Here is a 15,003-nt window from a genome sequence, read left to right on the forward strand (position 1 = left end):
TCTTTCAAGAAACACCATTTTATGATGTATGCTTATGCTCTGCAGATACACAGAGCTTATTCATTCTTTTTGGCCATAAATATTCCACTAAATGGATACATAACAACTTCTTTTACTGCTGCACATCTGGGTCATTTCTAGCTTTGGGCTACTACAATATAATGGTTGCTTCATGAATTTTCTTTGCCTATCTTTTGATTCATGTATATTTTCTCAACCACATAACTAGAAGCAGAAAATATTAAATACAGAACATGCATATGCTCAACTTGAGTTATTTCAGTTTTCAAAAATGACTCTACCTATTTACATTCCAGTCACCTATATATGAGCACTCAAGCTTCCTTGCATATTAACTCCAACATCTGTTATTAGTTGTTTTGTCTATTTGTTTAGAGATAGGTCTTTACATTTTCTAGATTGGCCTTATCAACATCCCATCTATAGGTGAGAGCAAAATGGCAGCAAAAGACTTCAAGCAAGAGAAATCTCATTCAGTTACAGGATTAACTCATTACTTCTGAGACAGAAAAATAGGCAAATAGATGGCCATAAGGAAGGAGACAAACAATAGTTGTTCTGGGCCTTTATCTAACTAAGCACAGAAAGGACATGATGCAGAAGAATAACTTACTGGAAATCAACACAAATAACTGTCATCTAAGCAACAGAAGTAGAAAGGATTAGAGAGAAGTATATAGGTAAGTATAAAAAGTGAATTGATAGGACTCGGTGATTTAATAAATGGTTGCAATAGAATTTATAATTAAACACATATTAACTTGCCTCTCTTATCAAATATCAAAATGCCTATAAGTGAATAAAATGTATCAAATACTAAACAATAGGCTAAGAATGATTTTTATTAAATTCCAAGAACAGAGAAAATGAATGAAAACAGACTAAAGACACAGTGAGCACACAGCAAGATGGGAATTATATATAATTGGGAATTATAATAACGACAACAACAACAAAAACCAAACAGGTATCAGGGCAGCAACTGGCAGGTTCACAAGACAGGAAGCACCAACACAGATTAATGGGAAGTCTAGATATTGAAAAAGCAACTCAATTCTTGCTTCTGACTCATCACCTCAACACTAAAAACAACAAAATCATCCCTTAAAAGAATCAAAAGACCTAAAAGGCATATTTGTTAGTTCAAAATAATTCTCTTTGGCAGCGGCGGAACTACCATGACATCCAATTTCTCATTACTTTAATCTGGGGGAAAATCATGTGAGTCTAACAAAATTCTAATTGTGCATTCTCAACTATGAATAAAAATAAAGAGCAAGAAAGAGAATAAGGACAAGATAAACTAAAAGGTAAAACTGAAGGACAGACCACTTCCAAAAGGACAGACCACTTCCAAGAACTGCAATGTTCTTTCTGTGCCAAACTACAATGTAAAAACAGATGACAACAATGAAACCAAACACTAAAGGGCTTTGGAAATTAAAAACCTGACTTAATTTGAACATTCCTTCTGTGTGTAATCAAATAGACTAGACTAAGTGATTTATTCCCTAACCACTTGGAAGTTCATTATTCTAAAGTCCCCCTCTGTTTGGAGCTTTAAGTAGCCATCACTACTGAAAATTATGTATCTAGAGACTCCCTATTTTTGTTCCCTTCCTTATATATTTCTTTCTTTTCAATCTTCTAGAACTAAAGATGGAAGGCATAGCCCAGTGATTCAGTGCTTAACTACCATGTTTAACATCTTGGATTTAATTCATCCAGAGCATTACATAAAATGAATGATAATGTGTTCAGAATCTCAAAAAATAAAATAATAAATAAAACTGGGATAAATCTCAGTATAATAAAATGCATAGAGAAAGACATGCAGTACATGATCTCACATAGAGAATCTCATATAATCAAAACCATAAAAGTATCAAGAACACTGACTCCCATGGCCAAAAGGATGCTTAGAGGATGATTTTTGGACAGGGTAGGTCTGAGTGGTCTATGACAAACTATGAAAACTATAGCTACTTGTATATTTCAAAATATTTTGCCCATTCTCACCATAATGAAATAAAGTATTTCAGGTGGTAGAGAAGTCAATTTATGTCACCTGATTACCCACAAAGAACGAATATAAAAACATCACACTGTACTCCATAAATATGTACATTCATGATTTGCCAATTGATAATTAAACAAGTGCAAAAAAATCAACAAAAGGTACAGAATAAGTATTTCTCTTAGCATTCTTTCTAACTTTTTGATTCAAAGGGAATGAGATCTTTGTTACAAACTAAAACAATAAAAGTATATGGTATGTTAGCCCCCTATCCTTTAGGCATCCAAAGTTTTACAGCTTATTTCTCGTAAGCTATTAAAAATAATTTCAAGTCACTTTTCACTTACAAGGAATGAAAATTTTAAATGTTAACAAATAGCTAGATACAGCCATATCTTACTGAAGCAAATATATAAAATAAGCTTTAAAAGCACTGTACTAAAGAAAATAAAAGTCCTTAGACCATTATATCAATTTAACATGTTTGGGTTTAAAAGCATTCTTATCTATTTTAACATTAATTTTAAACATCTTCTGTATCATATTTTCGTAAGCCAACATTCATATAGTCCTCATTCTTAGTTTTCCTCAATGAAATTAACACTTTTTTTTTTTTTTTTTTGGTTTTTTTGAGACAGGGTTTCTCTGTGTAACAGTCCTGGCTGTCCTGGAAAGTACTCTGTAGACCAGGCTGGCCTCGAACTCATTGCCTCTGCCTCCCGAGTGCCAGTATTAAAGGCGTGCACCACCACTCACAGAAATTAAGACATTTTTAAGGAAAAAAATAAAAGCAAAAAACTATGACAATGAAAGAACACAAGAGTCCATCAGAGGTACCGCATTTCATAATGTCAGTTTAAGCAGCAGAATAGTTCAGTTTATACTAACAAGTTCCATCTCATCAAGCCTCTCCAACCTCTCTGGCTCCCCTCCTGCACCTAACTTCTAGCTCCAGCTGTGACTACAGATGATTGCCAGTGTTTGTTCCTTTTGTTGCTTGGTATTAGGAACTTAAACCCAGAGCCTCAAACATGTTCAAATAACCCTTAGCCCTAGTTTCCATATTAAAAACTTTAAAATGTAATAAGAAATAGAAATCTCTGACAAAGTGTTTAAATATAGTAAAACTAATCTAATATTAATTTAGACCAGAAAGTATCAGAAAGCCACATATTTTTGTAAATGAATACTTAATATATATATACATACACTAAAATATTTTAAAGACAACAAGAAAATGCATATAGAAACTATTTTCTATTAATATATACTATTTATGAGATTCTTAAGATGCAATCAGCTATGTATTTTATGTACATATACACACTCACTTGGTTTAATGTATTATCTGTCTTTAGTTCTTTGTGATTGGAGTACTGGATGTAAATCGGTTGGTTTCGAAGATGAGGTGTCACAGCAGAATAGTAATTAACCATAGTAATAGCTGCTTCCTCTGTTGCCAGTTCCAAAAATGCCTGAAAGTGAGTTTAGAAAAAAACAAAACAAAACAAAAAACTATGAATTAAATTTTTAAATAAAAATTACAAATTTTAACTCAAACTCAAGTATCTGTGTAATCTAGTCTGCTAATTAAACATTACCTAGAATATAACCCTCAATTTACATTTCAGTATTCTAATAAAAAGAATTTAGTATCTTATTTAGGGCTGAAGGAGGTGGCCGGTTAAAAGAGCTTGTTGCTTTGGACCCAAGTTTACACCCAATATCCATGTACGGTGCCTCACAAGTGCCTTAAACTACAATTCCAGGGGATGTGACACCTTTGGCTTCTGTAGGTACCTCCACTCACATGCATATATCCACACACATATAAATAATTTGAAAATAATGAAATATATTCTAGAAATATTTTAATTTTAAATATACAATTAGAGCTAAATCAAGCAATCCCCCTCAAGAACAAACTATTTCTGTGTTTCATCTACGATTTACTACACCCCATTAATCTGTTTTCTAACAAAAACTAGAGAAAAATAAACATTTTCTAGCATCAGAATTGTATTATTACTACCCTAGAGGTCTCATTTGAAAAATATAAAGGGAAAAATGTGAAACAACCAGAATAATTATAACATTAGCTGTACTTTAGAGAATGTTAAGTTTCATAAATTCTCCTAAATAGAACCATTAAATATTTTAAAACAAAATGTCATGCTTAAAATACCTGGATCCTACTGCTACTGATACTATTACTGAACGAGTATCCAAAACTTAAGACTGATTTCTACTAACACTACCAGATAAATAAGCAATAGATGCTATTAGTGCCCCTGGTTTCTGCTACTGAAAAAAAAAAAAAAAAAAAGAACAAGATTTCTTTTTAAGTTTGTCAGAAAATTAATCCTCTCATTAGGTGACAGATAATTCTCATTCTGTGTAGTCTGGGTTTAACATGCTAGCAATGTTTGTAGAACTGTACCTGGTTTTTTCCTTTCAGCATAAGGATGTTAGTCACCTTACCAAAAGGTAAACCTAAAGCAATGACTTCCGTTTCAGTCACTTCACCAGGTAACTTTCGAATGTGAAGTACACGAGAGGGCGCCCCATCCATTTTATCTTCTCCTTTAAACTTCTTACTATCATTACCGTTGGCTGAAAGATATTCAGAAACACTCTTTATATTTCAGTAAGACAAAAATACATGGATTTTCCTTTTTTTTATGAAAAGCTAAGAATAACCTTAAAACATAGGTGAGTAAATATGAATTCTTGAAAAATTTAAATTAGACTTTTAAAAGAATGGAGAAATTATTAAATCAATTAAAGCTACCATTTAGCCATGTGCAGTCTATGTAGAGAGAATAATAAGTAATCAGCAAAAATATTAAAATTGAATTTTATACAGAAACTGTCCAAGGACTAAAGTACATAAGTATATTACCATTCAATTCTTTTTACAGATTAACAGATACAGCAAGCTCCCGTTTGCCAAGAGATACATTTCAAAGGCCCCACTCTATATCTATATAAACAGCTAGAATAAGCTCAACAGGTATTTTTTCTTTGTTATAAGCAAGGTTTAATTTACACTGGGCACAGTAAAAGCTTACTATGAACAAATAATAAAACAGAATGAAACAACAATATAATGAAGTAAAAGTATGCACTTTTGAATCATTTTTTCAAGTAGACTGGCAGTATCCATTTCAATAAATAAATCCGCCTTCATTACAAAGTTTCACCAAAAAAGAAAAACACTCTGTAATTATAGATGCCTATAGATTAGATAATATATTGTACAGAATTGTTTGTAAGGCATCTCTACATCTGATCAGCTGGTCGTCATTTACTAGATACTGAAGTGTATTTCTAAGACATCAACTGACATCAAAAATCCTTATACATGCTAATTTATTCATGAATACATTAAAATAGAATGTAAATACTTTATGATGCCACAGTGTTCATGTGAAGTCAGAGGACAACTTGCCTGAGTCAGGGTTCTGCACCATGTGGGCCCCAGGAATCACAAGCAGGTTACTAGGCTTGGCAGCCAATGCCTTTACCTGCTGAGCTACCTCAGAGGCCCAGAAGTCACTAAGCATACCATTTATCATGTATTACTCAGTCCTGAGGCACTTTAAGGACAGTTTCTACTTTAAAAATACAAACAAATGAATTTTAAAACTATTTCTACTGGAACACTTCTCTTAAGTCAAAATCTGTTTCCTATTTCAATCTAACATCAACATCTTAATGAGTAAAGACAGTACTCTCCCTGTTGCTCGGGCTTCTACTGTAATTAACTTCCTCACAAGTGCCTATCTAAAATTGTTGTTTGTTCAAAACATTCTTAAGATCTCCTATAATTCACTACAAGTTACCTTCACATTAAGACAGAGCACTTAGGTTAAAAATGATTAAAAAAAATGAAATAAATAAGCAACTTCATCTTTGAGTCTATCACTCTTCCGGACCAGCCTTTAGGGACCACCATAGACTGGGGACTATTTCTTCTTTATTTAATCGATTTTATATCCTGACCACAGTTTCCCTTCTCTCCTCTCCTCCCATTTCCTCCCCCCTTCTCTTTGCCTCCCACTCCAATCCATTCTTTTCCTCTGTTTCTGTTCAGAAAGGGGAAGGCCTCCCATGGGTGTCAAAAAAGCATGGCATTATCAAGTTGTAGTAAGACTAACAAGCACCTCCCCTTGTATTTAGGCTGGGAAAGGCAAACCAGCATGAGGAACAGGTTCCCAAGAGCCAGCCAAAGAATTAGAGACAGCCCCTGCTCCTATCATTAGAAGTCCCACAAGTAGACCAAGCTACACTACTGTCACATATATGTAGAGGGCCTAGGTCGGTCCCATGCAGGCTCCCTGGTTGTTGATTCAGACTCTGTGAGTTCCTAGGAGCCAGGTTAGTTGTTTCTGTGGGTTTTCTTGTGGTGTCCTTAACCCCTTTGGCTCCTACAATCCTTCCTCCCCCTCTTCAGCATATTTTCCGAGCTCGGCCTAATGTTTGGCTGTGGGTCTCTGAATCCGTTTCCATCAGTTACTGGATGAAGGCTCTCTGATGAAAACTGGGGTAGTCATCAGAAATGGCTGATGACTGATCAGGCACCAATTTCATCACAGTTCACGTTACATATCCACTATTGCTAAGAGTCTTTGCTGGGGTCATCCTTGTAGTTTTGTGGGAGTTTTCCCTTGCTCCAGGTTTCTACCTGACCTGGAAATTTCCAGTCATCTCTTTCAGCACTCTCCTCCTCCATCCAATCCTCAACCCAATCCCTCAAGTTCCTATCCTCACCTGCCTCCAGTCCACCCAGGAGATCCATGGATCCCTCCTTGAGCCCAACTGAGGACTATTAACCCTCTCTTACTGGATCTCTTTCAATCACTTGAAATTTACTGTTATTTTATGATCCAGAATACACTATATCATGATGAACATCCTATATATATTTACAGGTTGTTCTGTAGTTACACAGTATAGTTTTATAAATATGGGTTACACCAAGGTGACGGAGCCAATGTTCTAATTCTCTATTGTATCCTTTTATTTACAGTGTTAATGGATAAGCTTGTCAATTTCACTGGATTTAGAATCATCATGGAGACATACTTGTTATATATACTAGGGTATATTCTGGATCAGTCAATATGATTTAGTTTTCATTTCCTACAGTATAATATTTATAAATTCATTATCTATAGACACACTTTATTTTTGTCTTCTATTTTTCACACAATTTGACTTGGAAATTCATCCCTACAGCTGTATCAATAACTCATACTACAGAGTTAATCAATACAGACTGTACAAAGAGTACACGATGCCAAAACAGGAATTTATCCATTCACCTGCCAACGGACACTCAGGTTGTTTCACATTTGGATTACTATAAATATAAGCTATTCAAAATCACATAATAAGATTTTTTTTTAATGAAGTTCATTTATTGTGAGTAAACACCTAGGAGAGAAAGTAGCAGAATCCTATAGTTAAGTGTACTGCTTTAACTTAAGATCCTGCCAAATAGAGAAAACAACCTAGATTGACCAGGAACTGTCTCCCTACTTAGTGCTATGCAGCCTGCTGGTGGAGAAAAGATATCAATGGTCTCATCTAGCAATAAACCCTGCATGCTACAATACCAGCCTATTTAGAAAGATGTGGCTCAGCCCTTAGTAAGGCAATTTCTAATAGGCACTGCAAAGTTCCCACCTGTATAAAAGCAATCTAGCTAGCACCAAAATTTTGATTATGACCCCTACACCAAATTCTGTCTGCCTAAATTTGTATAATTTCCTTTCCTTCAGGACTTATGCCCCCCCAAGTCTCACATGTTTAGAATTCCAGTCTGAGTGTCTTTGATTCAGGGAAGCCTCTCTGCTTTGTCTATGCAGTTGTGGAGTCACTGTCTTTCAAAGCAGAAAACCAGAAGGAGCACGAGGCTCACTGCAGGGGTTTCCTTTCATTCAAGCTCATACTTTCTGCTCATCAATTATAACAATCAACTTTGGTTTGGAAGATGACTGGAAAAAGGATCAAGTCTACTACAGTACATGTACAACCAAAGATATCAATTTTAAAAATATTCCTAGTACCAATTATTATTTATTATAAATAAAAAACTTGACAAAGCAGAGTTGCAGGTATCTGAACTTGTTTCTTCATTATCAGAATCATGGCACTATGATACTGTTTCATAAATGCTATACAGAAAAATACTATATACTAGAAATTCATCTTTACATCATCATATTGCAGTTAGCAAATACTTATCATTTTTAAGGAAACGAAACATTAGAATTGTATATGTGTACATCCAAGTGTATCAAAAGAGTTAATTGAAAAATATTTGTTTATTCCATCCTTTTATGATCTTTATAGAAAAAAAGAAATTGGTTTCAGGAAAATAGGTGTAAAATGTCAAGTTTTAAGGTAAATTAATCTAATAATAATAATGGCAGTAATATATTCAAAATATAGTCTTACCATTCATAAACTAAAGTCTCAGATTAAAATATATTTCTTTAGACATTAAAATATTATTTCAGATTTACCTAAGAAAAGTTCTAACTGTGGAGATTACATAAATCCTCTTAGATTTTAAGTAGACAACAAAATGGAAATTCATTAAAATATCATTAGAGCAAAGAAAAGAGGATGAAACTACACGGAAGACAATTGTATAGGTCAACTTTGGATTTTTATTTACAGCATAGACAGGAGGGTTTGTGGTATAAAATAATAAAGATATATACACAAAAATTAAAAATATAAGAAAAATGCAAAAATGAGGCCTGTGAAAATGGTTCTACTTTCTAATTAAAAAGAAAGTTGTAAGACCAAGTTAGTCTAAGGTGCTTATAGTCTCAACTACATGAGAGACTAACACAGAGGGGCTACTTGCCCACTTGAGCCTAGGTGAAGGCCAACCTGGACACAGTGCGACTGTCACAGAAAAGGAAGAAAAAAGGAAGGGAAAGGAGGAAGAAAGGAAATAAAGGCTTTTGAAAATATCGACCACAGGATCTAGATAAGTCTACAACCCAGATTTCATCACTTTAGTGTAACTGTTTAGTAAAATGTGAAAGGGTAAATAAGTAAGAATACAGAATTTGTGTTACTTAAAAACAAACAAAAATAATTTTTTTAAAATAAAAAATGTACCAAAGTTAACAACAATAAGAAGATAAGGGTAAAGTTTTAAGACCGGGTATGAGTCAGTGGTAGAGTATTTCCTGGCATGTGCAAGTGCTTGCTATGGAACAATCTTTGTACACTGTAAATACATATTACTCTCATTGGTTAATAAAGAGCTGACTAGCCAACAGCAAGGCAGGATAAGGTTAAGTGGGGGAGAACCAGACTAAGAGAATGCTGGGAAGGAGGAGGAGGAGTCTGAGGAGATGCCATGAGACACAGAGCAAGCAGGATGGGAAGTACATACATGAGGTAAAGGAGCCTCAGGGCAGAACATAGATGAACAGAAATGGGTTAATTTAAGTTATAAGAGTTAGCTAAAATACAAGCCTAAGCTATTGACCAAGCACTTATAATTAAGTCTCTGTGTGGTTATTTGAGGAGCAGCTGACAGGATAGAAAAGTCTATCTACAAGCCCTTAAGTTCAGTCCCTAGGATCACAAAACAAATAAATTAAATCAGATTTAAACGCCACTTGTCCACAAAAATCATCAATTTCAGATTTCAAAACAAAAGCTATTCTGGACTAAATTATGCTTTAGTTTGGAAAATAGTAAATGAGGGCTGCTAAGGTAGCAACACTTACCTGTAACCACCATGCCACTCATATTAGAGTTGGGACTACTGAGAACACTGCCTGAGAGTAGCTCGTCAGATCCTCTCTATAAAAAGTAAAAACAAATTACCATAAGACACTGTACTTAAAAATAATACAAAAGCTTATCTTTTATTTCTAACTTTTCAACTACTGTACATGACTGAATCCCTAAAATAGTGGTTCTCAACCACCTTCCTAATGCTGTAACCCTTTATTTAATACAGTTAGTTCCTTGTGTTGTGATGATCCTCAACCATAAAATTATTTTGTTGCTACTTCATAACTAATTTTGCTATTATGGATCATACTGAAAATACCTGATATACAGGATATCTGATATGTGACCTGTTAAGGTTACGACCCACAGATTCAAACTGATGCCCTACAACAAAGGATAACTTCATCTCTTTTTACTCTCCCATCTATACCAAGTGACTTCCTTCTTTTACCCAAATTCTAAGTAAGAAAAGTATAAAGTTCCATAATCAATTCTTTAAAAGGCTATACCTCAAATTTTTACCAAAAAGAAAGACAAGAATAGGACAGAGGAGATAGCCATTCTCAAAAGCATTATTTGAATCTTTCATTCTACTAGTTTTGCTCATTCAGATAAATCAGGTCTTTAGGAAATTCACACTTCAAACCGGGGAGCTAGTCATTACCATAATAAAAGACAGGCATAAGTATCAGCAACTAGAACATCCAAGACAAATGCAACATCTAAGGAATGAGAAAGTTCATTGCACAAAACAAAAGAGAAAGAAAGAGAGAAACTGACTCATCTTAAAATTCTTTAGGGAAAGGTTATATTGTCTTTTATGTTCAAATCATTCACTGATGTTTTAGGTATTTGAAAATACCTTTATTTCATAAAAATATACTTCATTAGACTAACATTCAAAGTAAATCAATTGTTTTATCTACTTTAAAAATGTGTGTATTTACATAGATGGACATTAATACTTAAATAATAGTGGCTGATTTAAAGAACTTATAATAAACTGAACACAAAAATCAAGATAAAATATAAAATAATTTTATATTATAAACTATAAAAAAACAAAATCAAATCGTTGTATACACAAAGTTGGCTTCCAACTATAGGATGGCAGTTTCCTACAGTGAATAAAATCAGCCCTTCACTAAATCATTCCACATCTGATTCTAAAAGTAAAAAGAGGAGAAACAAAAGGGGCAAGTCTTAGTGCTTTACTTACCCGAAGAAGATACACAACCCTTTAGAAGGGTCAGTGTCTGATGTCACCCCTACACATAACCTAGTTTCCAAAGGTAAACACACAGCCTTTCAGATGTGTATTATCACTGTATCTTTAAACTGATCTCTTTCTTTTCCACCCTACACGATCTTAAGTAACTACAAAGTAATGGGTAGGAAATCCCTGTTATAAGTTAAAGGAAAGCTTCTTAACTGGCTCACTGCATGCAGAAGGTTCTCTTCCTTCTCCCTACAACAAATCTTCACCATGTATGACAAAGTTGCTTTGAGTGTTTAAAAGTTTTTATATAGCAGTCACTTTTTATCCAATTGTTTCATACCTGTGAGTACATTTTATATATATTCTAACAGTCAGAATACAAAGTTATTAATGATTTTGAGATGTGAAGAATTACTGAGGACTATCTATACGGATTACATTCTATAAAAGAAAATTGTACTCATCTTTTCATTGAGTAAAAGGTTTACCACTATTATGATTCTACAACACTGATGTTAAGATTACCATATTAACTAATGGAATTTTACATGAAATATCTTACTCAACCTAGTCACTTAACTTGGATGCTATAAAAATCACACGATGATAATAATTGATGACTGTTCCATTAAAGTGGCTGCTGAAAACAAATCAAACTTGTAATACTTAAATTCAGACTCAAACCTGTCCTTACGATCTCTAAAACTATTCATTCATCTAAAATGTCAACCTGATTTACATTCAATTAAAAATTTACATGTTAAAATTGTCTTGAATGTCTCTTGGTAAATAAGTATGATCAGAGAAACGTTGACATCTATTATAGTACAAATGACCATTTCAAGAATTAAGAAAATGCTCCCAAGAGGATTAAAGTTTTTGTCAGAGGAATGAATGTGATTTTTAAAAAATCCAAGTCATTTGTCATTATTTGAAAGGTCTGAATGAGTTTTTCTTATGTTATTAAATAGTCTTCTGCTTATCATAATTGAACCAAATTACCATCTACTACTCCCTTCGGAAGAGTTCCTAGGACTGCCAAGAAGGCAAGCAAAAACTGTAAGCAGAAGTTGAGAAGTCCATGAGCCCTGCTGGGTTGAAGACTGACATCTAGCCAAGACACTTCCTACTCTAAAGATGCCAGGCTAGGAAATCCTAACCTGGAAAACCAGAAAAATATCAAGTTCCTGAGAAAAACCAGACTTTCAGAAAATGAGGTTACTCATCCTTGACAGAGAGAAAAGATGAACAGGTATGAGTGCTAACCCCTTATTAAATGCTAGAAAAGCACCCGACACTGCCCATTAAAATACACAAAGCGATGGCTGACACACCTAACAGAATTCTGACAGCCAAAAGTTACATTTGAAGAACTATCAACAATACAGACAGCCCTGCAGGAAAATAGCAAGAAGGAAACAACAATTAGCAGTTACACATTATCAGACCAAGGAGCCAAGAACAAAAAGCATAGGGATCATTCTTACACCACCAGAAACTTCTTTTAAAAAATTATTTCAAGGATCCCTACAAAAGAAACTAAATCTAAAAGGAAATACTGGTAAATCCTAGTACTATGTAGTTACAAAATCCCAATGCAAAAATTATTGCAATAATTAAAAATAATTAAATGTCTGTATGATATTGCAAATATATGTATATATACATACGTACACACACATGGTCTTCATTTCCATTTTTTGGCATAAAACTCTGAAAAATCCTTATAAAAATGATACTAACAAGATGACTTGATGGCTAGAAGACTCAAGGCAGGCTCAAGATTAGCAACTGGAAGAAGACCAAGGATGAAGAGGGAGAGGATAAATGTTAAGCTGATCACCAACAGCCAATGGTTTGATCAAACATGCCTATGTAATGAAGCCTCCATAAAACTCTAAAAGGACTAGTCTCAGACAGTTTCCAAACTTAACAAGTAGAGATTCCCCGGGAGGGCACACCTAGAAAAGTTCTACAGCCCTTCTCTTTCACCCTGAGCACCTCTCTTGATGTGATCCCTAATAAAGCTCTAAGTCCTTTTCTTTAGTAAATTAAGTGAACCCAAGAAGATAACTGTGGGAACCACACATTCAAAGCAATGCCAAACCACGAGGGGCTTCTGACATGGCATCTCAAAATGGAGAGAAATTTAAAGACTGAACCCTCAACCTGTGCAATCTAAGGCTTTCTCCGGGTACAATGTCAGAAATTATTTGGAGGACACCCAACTGGTATCTGTTATTGAATAATTAATTACTTGTTTGCCAGTAGGAAGAAGCCTTCAAACCTTCTGGGGTCAGGAAAGCCTTCTGTGTTGACTGCCACTGGGTATGGGAAAGAGGAAAGTAAGTTTGTTTTCCCAAACATACTGCTGAATGGGCTTTCACTCATCCACAAAGACAGCCAGAAGAACAAGAGAAAAATTAAAATGTGCAAGGAATGGATTCATACAATTTTAACTAACATGCAAATAATGTAACACGTGGCCATATTTAAAATACCTTTAAAAGAAGCCACAGGAGATAGTCTTCAAGATGCTGGGGTAAGCAAAAACTTTTTTTTTTTTTTTTTTTTTTTGGTTTTTCGAGACAGCGTTTCTCTGTGTAGCTTTGCGCCTTTCCTGGATCTTGCTCTGTAGAACAGACTGGCCTTGAACTCACAGAGATCCGCCTGCCTCTGCCTCCCGAGTGCTGGGATTAAAGGCGTGCGCCACCACCGCCCGGCAGCAAAAACTTTTTAAATTAAACACTAACAGCACAGGAACTAGTCTCAAGTATCAACAGATGGGAGAACATGAAAATTGTTTCTATATAGCAAAAGAAATAATCAGCAGAATTAACACCCCACAAAACGAGAAAATCTTTACAACTATGCTTCAGACAAGTGTCTATATCTAGAATTTACAAAGAACTGTAGAAATTTCACACTAAAGAAATAAAAAAAGTCAATCAACACAAAGCAAAGAATGAACGATGTTAAAAAATTAAAAAATGTCCAATAAGTATTTTTAAAAGTATTCAATATCCCTAGCCACCAAAGAAATGCAAATTAAAACTACTTTGAATACCACCTCACCCCAGTAAGAATGGCTAACATCAACAAATCTCTCAAAAATGTTAGCCAGGGTATGGAGAAAAAGGACGCCTCACCCCATTCACTGTTGGTAGGGGTGCAAACTAACACAGCTATTGTGTGGAAAATAGTTTGGAGATTTGTCAACAAAGTTAACAAAGAACTACTAGAATTTCACTCCTTGGCATTCATACCCAAAGAATCTGCACCTCATGTTTACTGCTGCTTTGTTCATTATAACAAATAATAGGAACTAACCTAGCTGCCTATCAACAGATAAATGGATAATGAAAAATGTATGTATACATGTAAAGTAGAATACTAAGGTTTAAAGAAAAAAAATTAAAAAATTGGAAAGAAAAAAATGGACTTGGAATGTATAGTATTAAGCAAGATCACACAAACTCAGGAAAAAACGCTGCATGTCCTCTCTCATATGTGAAATGTAGCTAATTTATGCTTATGTGTAAACAAATGTACACACGTGTAAAGTAACATGTTATAGAGAATAAGAAAGGCTAAATGTAAGGGGATGAGAAAGGACTGAAAGCAGGCAATAAACGTGAGTTATGGAAGAAGACAAATATAAAACAATTGTTTTTCTAGTTCTAATTCTGTCATGAATTTTTTTGTTCTTGGTGGTGGATAAGTGCATGAAATATATTTGATACTGAAAGTGAAAAGCTAATGTGAAGCTCCACATTAAAAATAAAAACAAAAAAACAATGTACACTCCATTAAGCAGGTGAAAATAACAAGCAAACAAAAACAATTACAACACACCAGACTAGCAGAAATTAAGAAACTACATATGTAATTCAAAAAATGCCAGAAGGATTTGACATGTAACTCTTTTGTATTAATCTGAGACATAAATCAGAATGAAATGCTGGGAAATAAT

At 34.3% G+C, this 15,003-nt stretch overlaps 1 protein-coding gene across 4 annotated transcripts in view; it reads right to left on the reverse strand.

The window, feature by feature from the left end:
* Positions 1 to 15,003, reverse strand: part of Ptbp2 (polypyrimidine tract binding protein 2) — a 63,293-nt gene that overhangs the window by 34,677 nt on the left and 13,613 nt on the right. For all 4 annotated transcript variants that reach the window (XM_052732305.1, XM_052732304.1, XM_052732303.1 and 1 more), the window contains exons 3-5: positions 9,802 to 9,877; positions 4,479 to 4,651; positions 3,370 to 3,513 (exon numbers count right to left, since the gene is read on the reverse strand). In XM_052732305.1, coding sequence (XP_052588265.1) covers positions 3,370 to 3,513; positions 4,479 to 4,651; positions 9,802 to 9,877 — 393 coding nt within the window. The remainder of the gene's footprint in view (positions 1 to 3,369; positions 3,514 to 4,478; positions 4,652 to 9,801; positions 9,878 to 15,003) is intronic.

The sequence above is a fragment of the Peromyscus californicus genome, unplaced genomic scaffold (genome assembly GCF_007827085.1).
Source record: "Peromyscus californicus insignis strain IS unplaced genomic scaffold, ASM782708v3 Scaffold_9__1_contigs__length_137607984, whole genome shotgun sequence".
Classification (NCBI taxonomy): domain Eukaryota; kingdom Metazoa; phylum Chordata; class Mammalia; order Rodentia; family Cricetidae; genus Peromyscus; species Peromyscus californicus.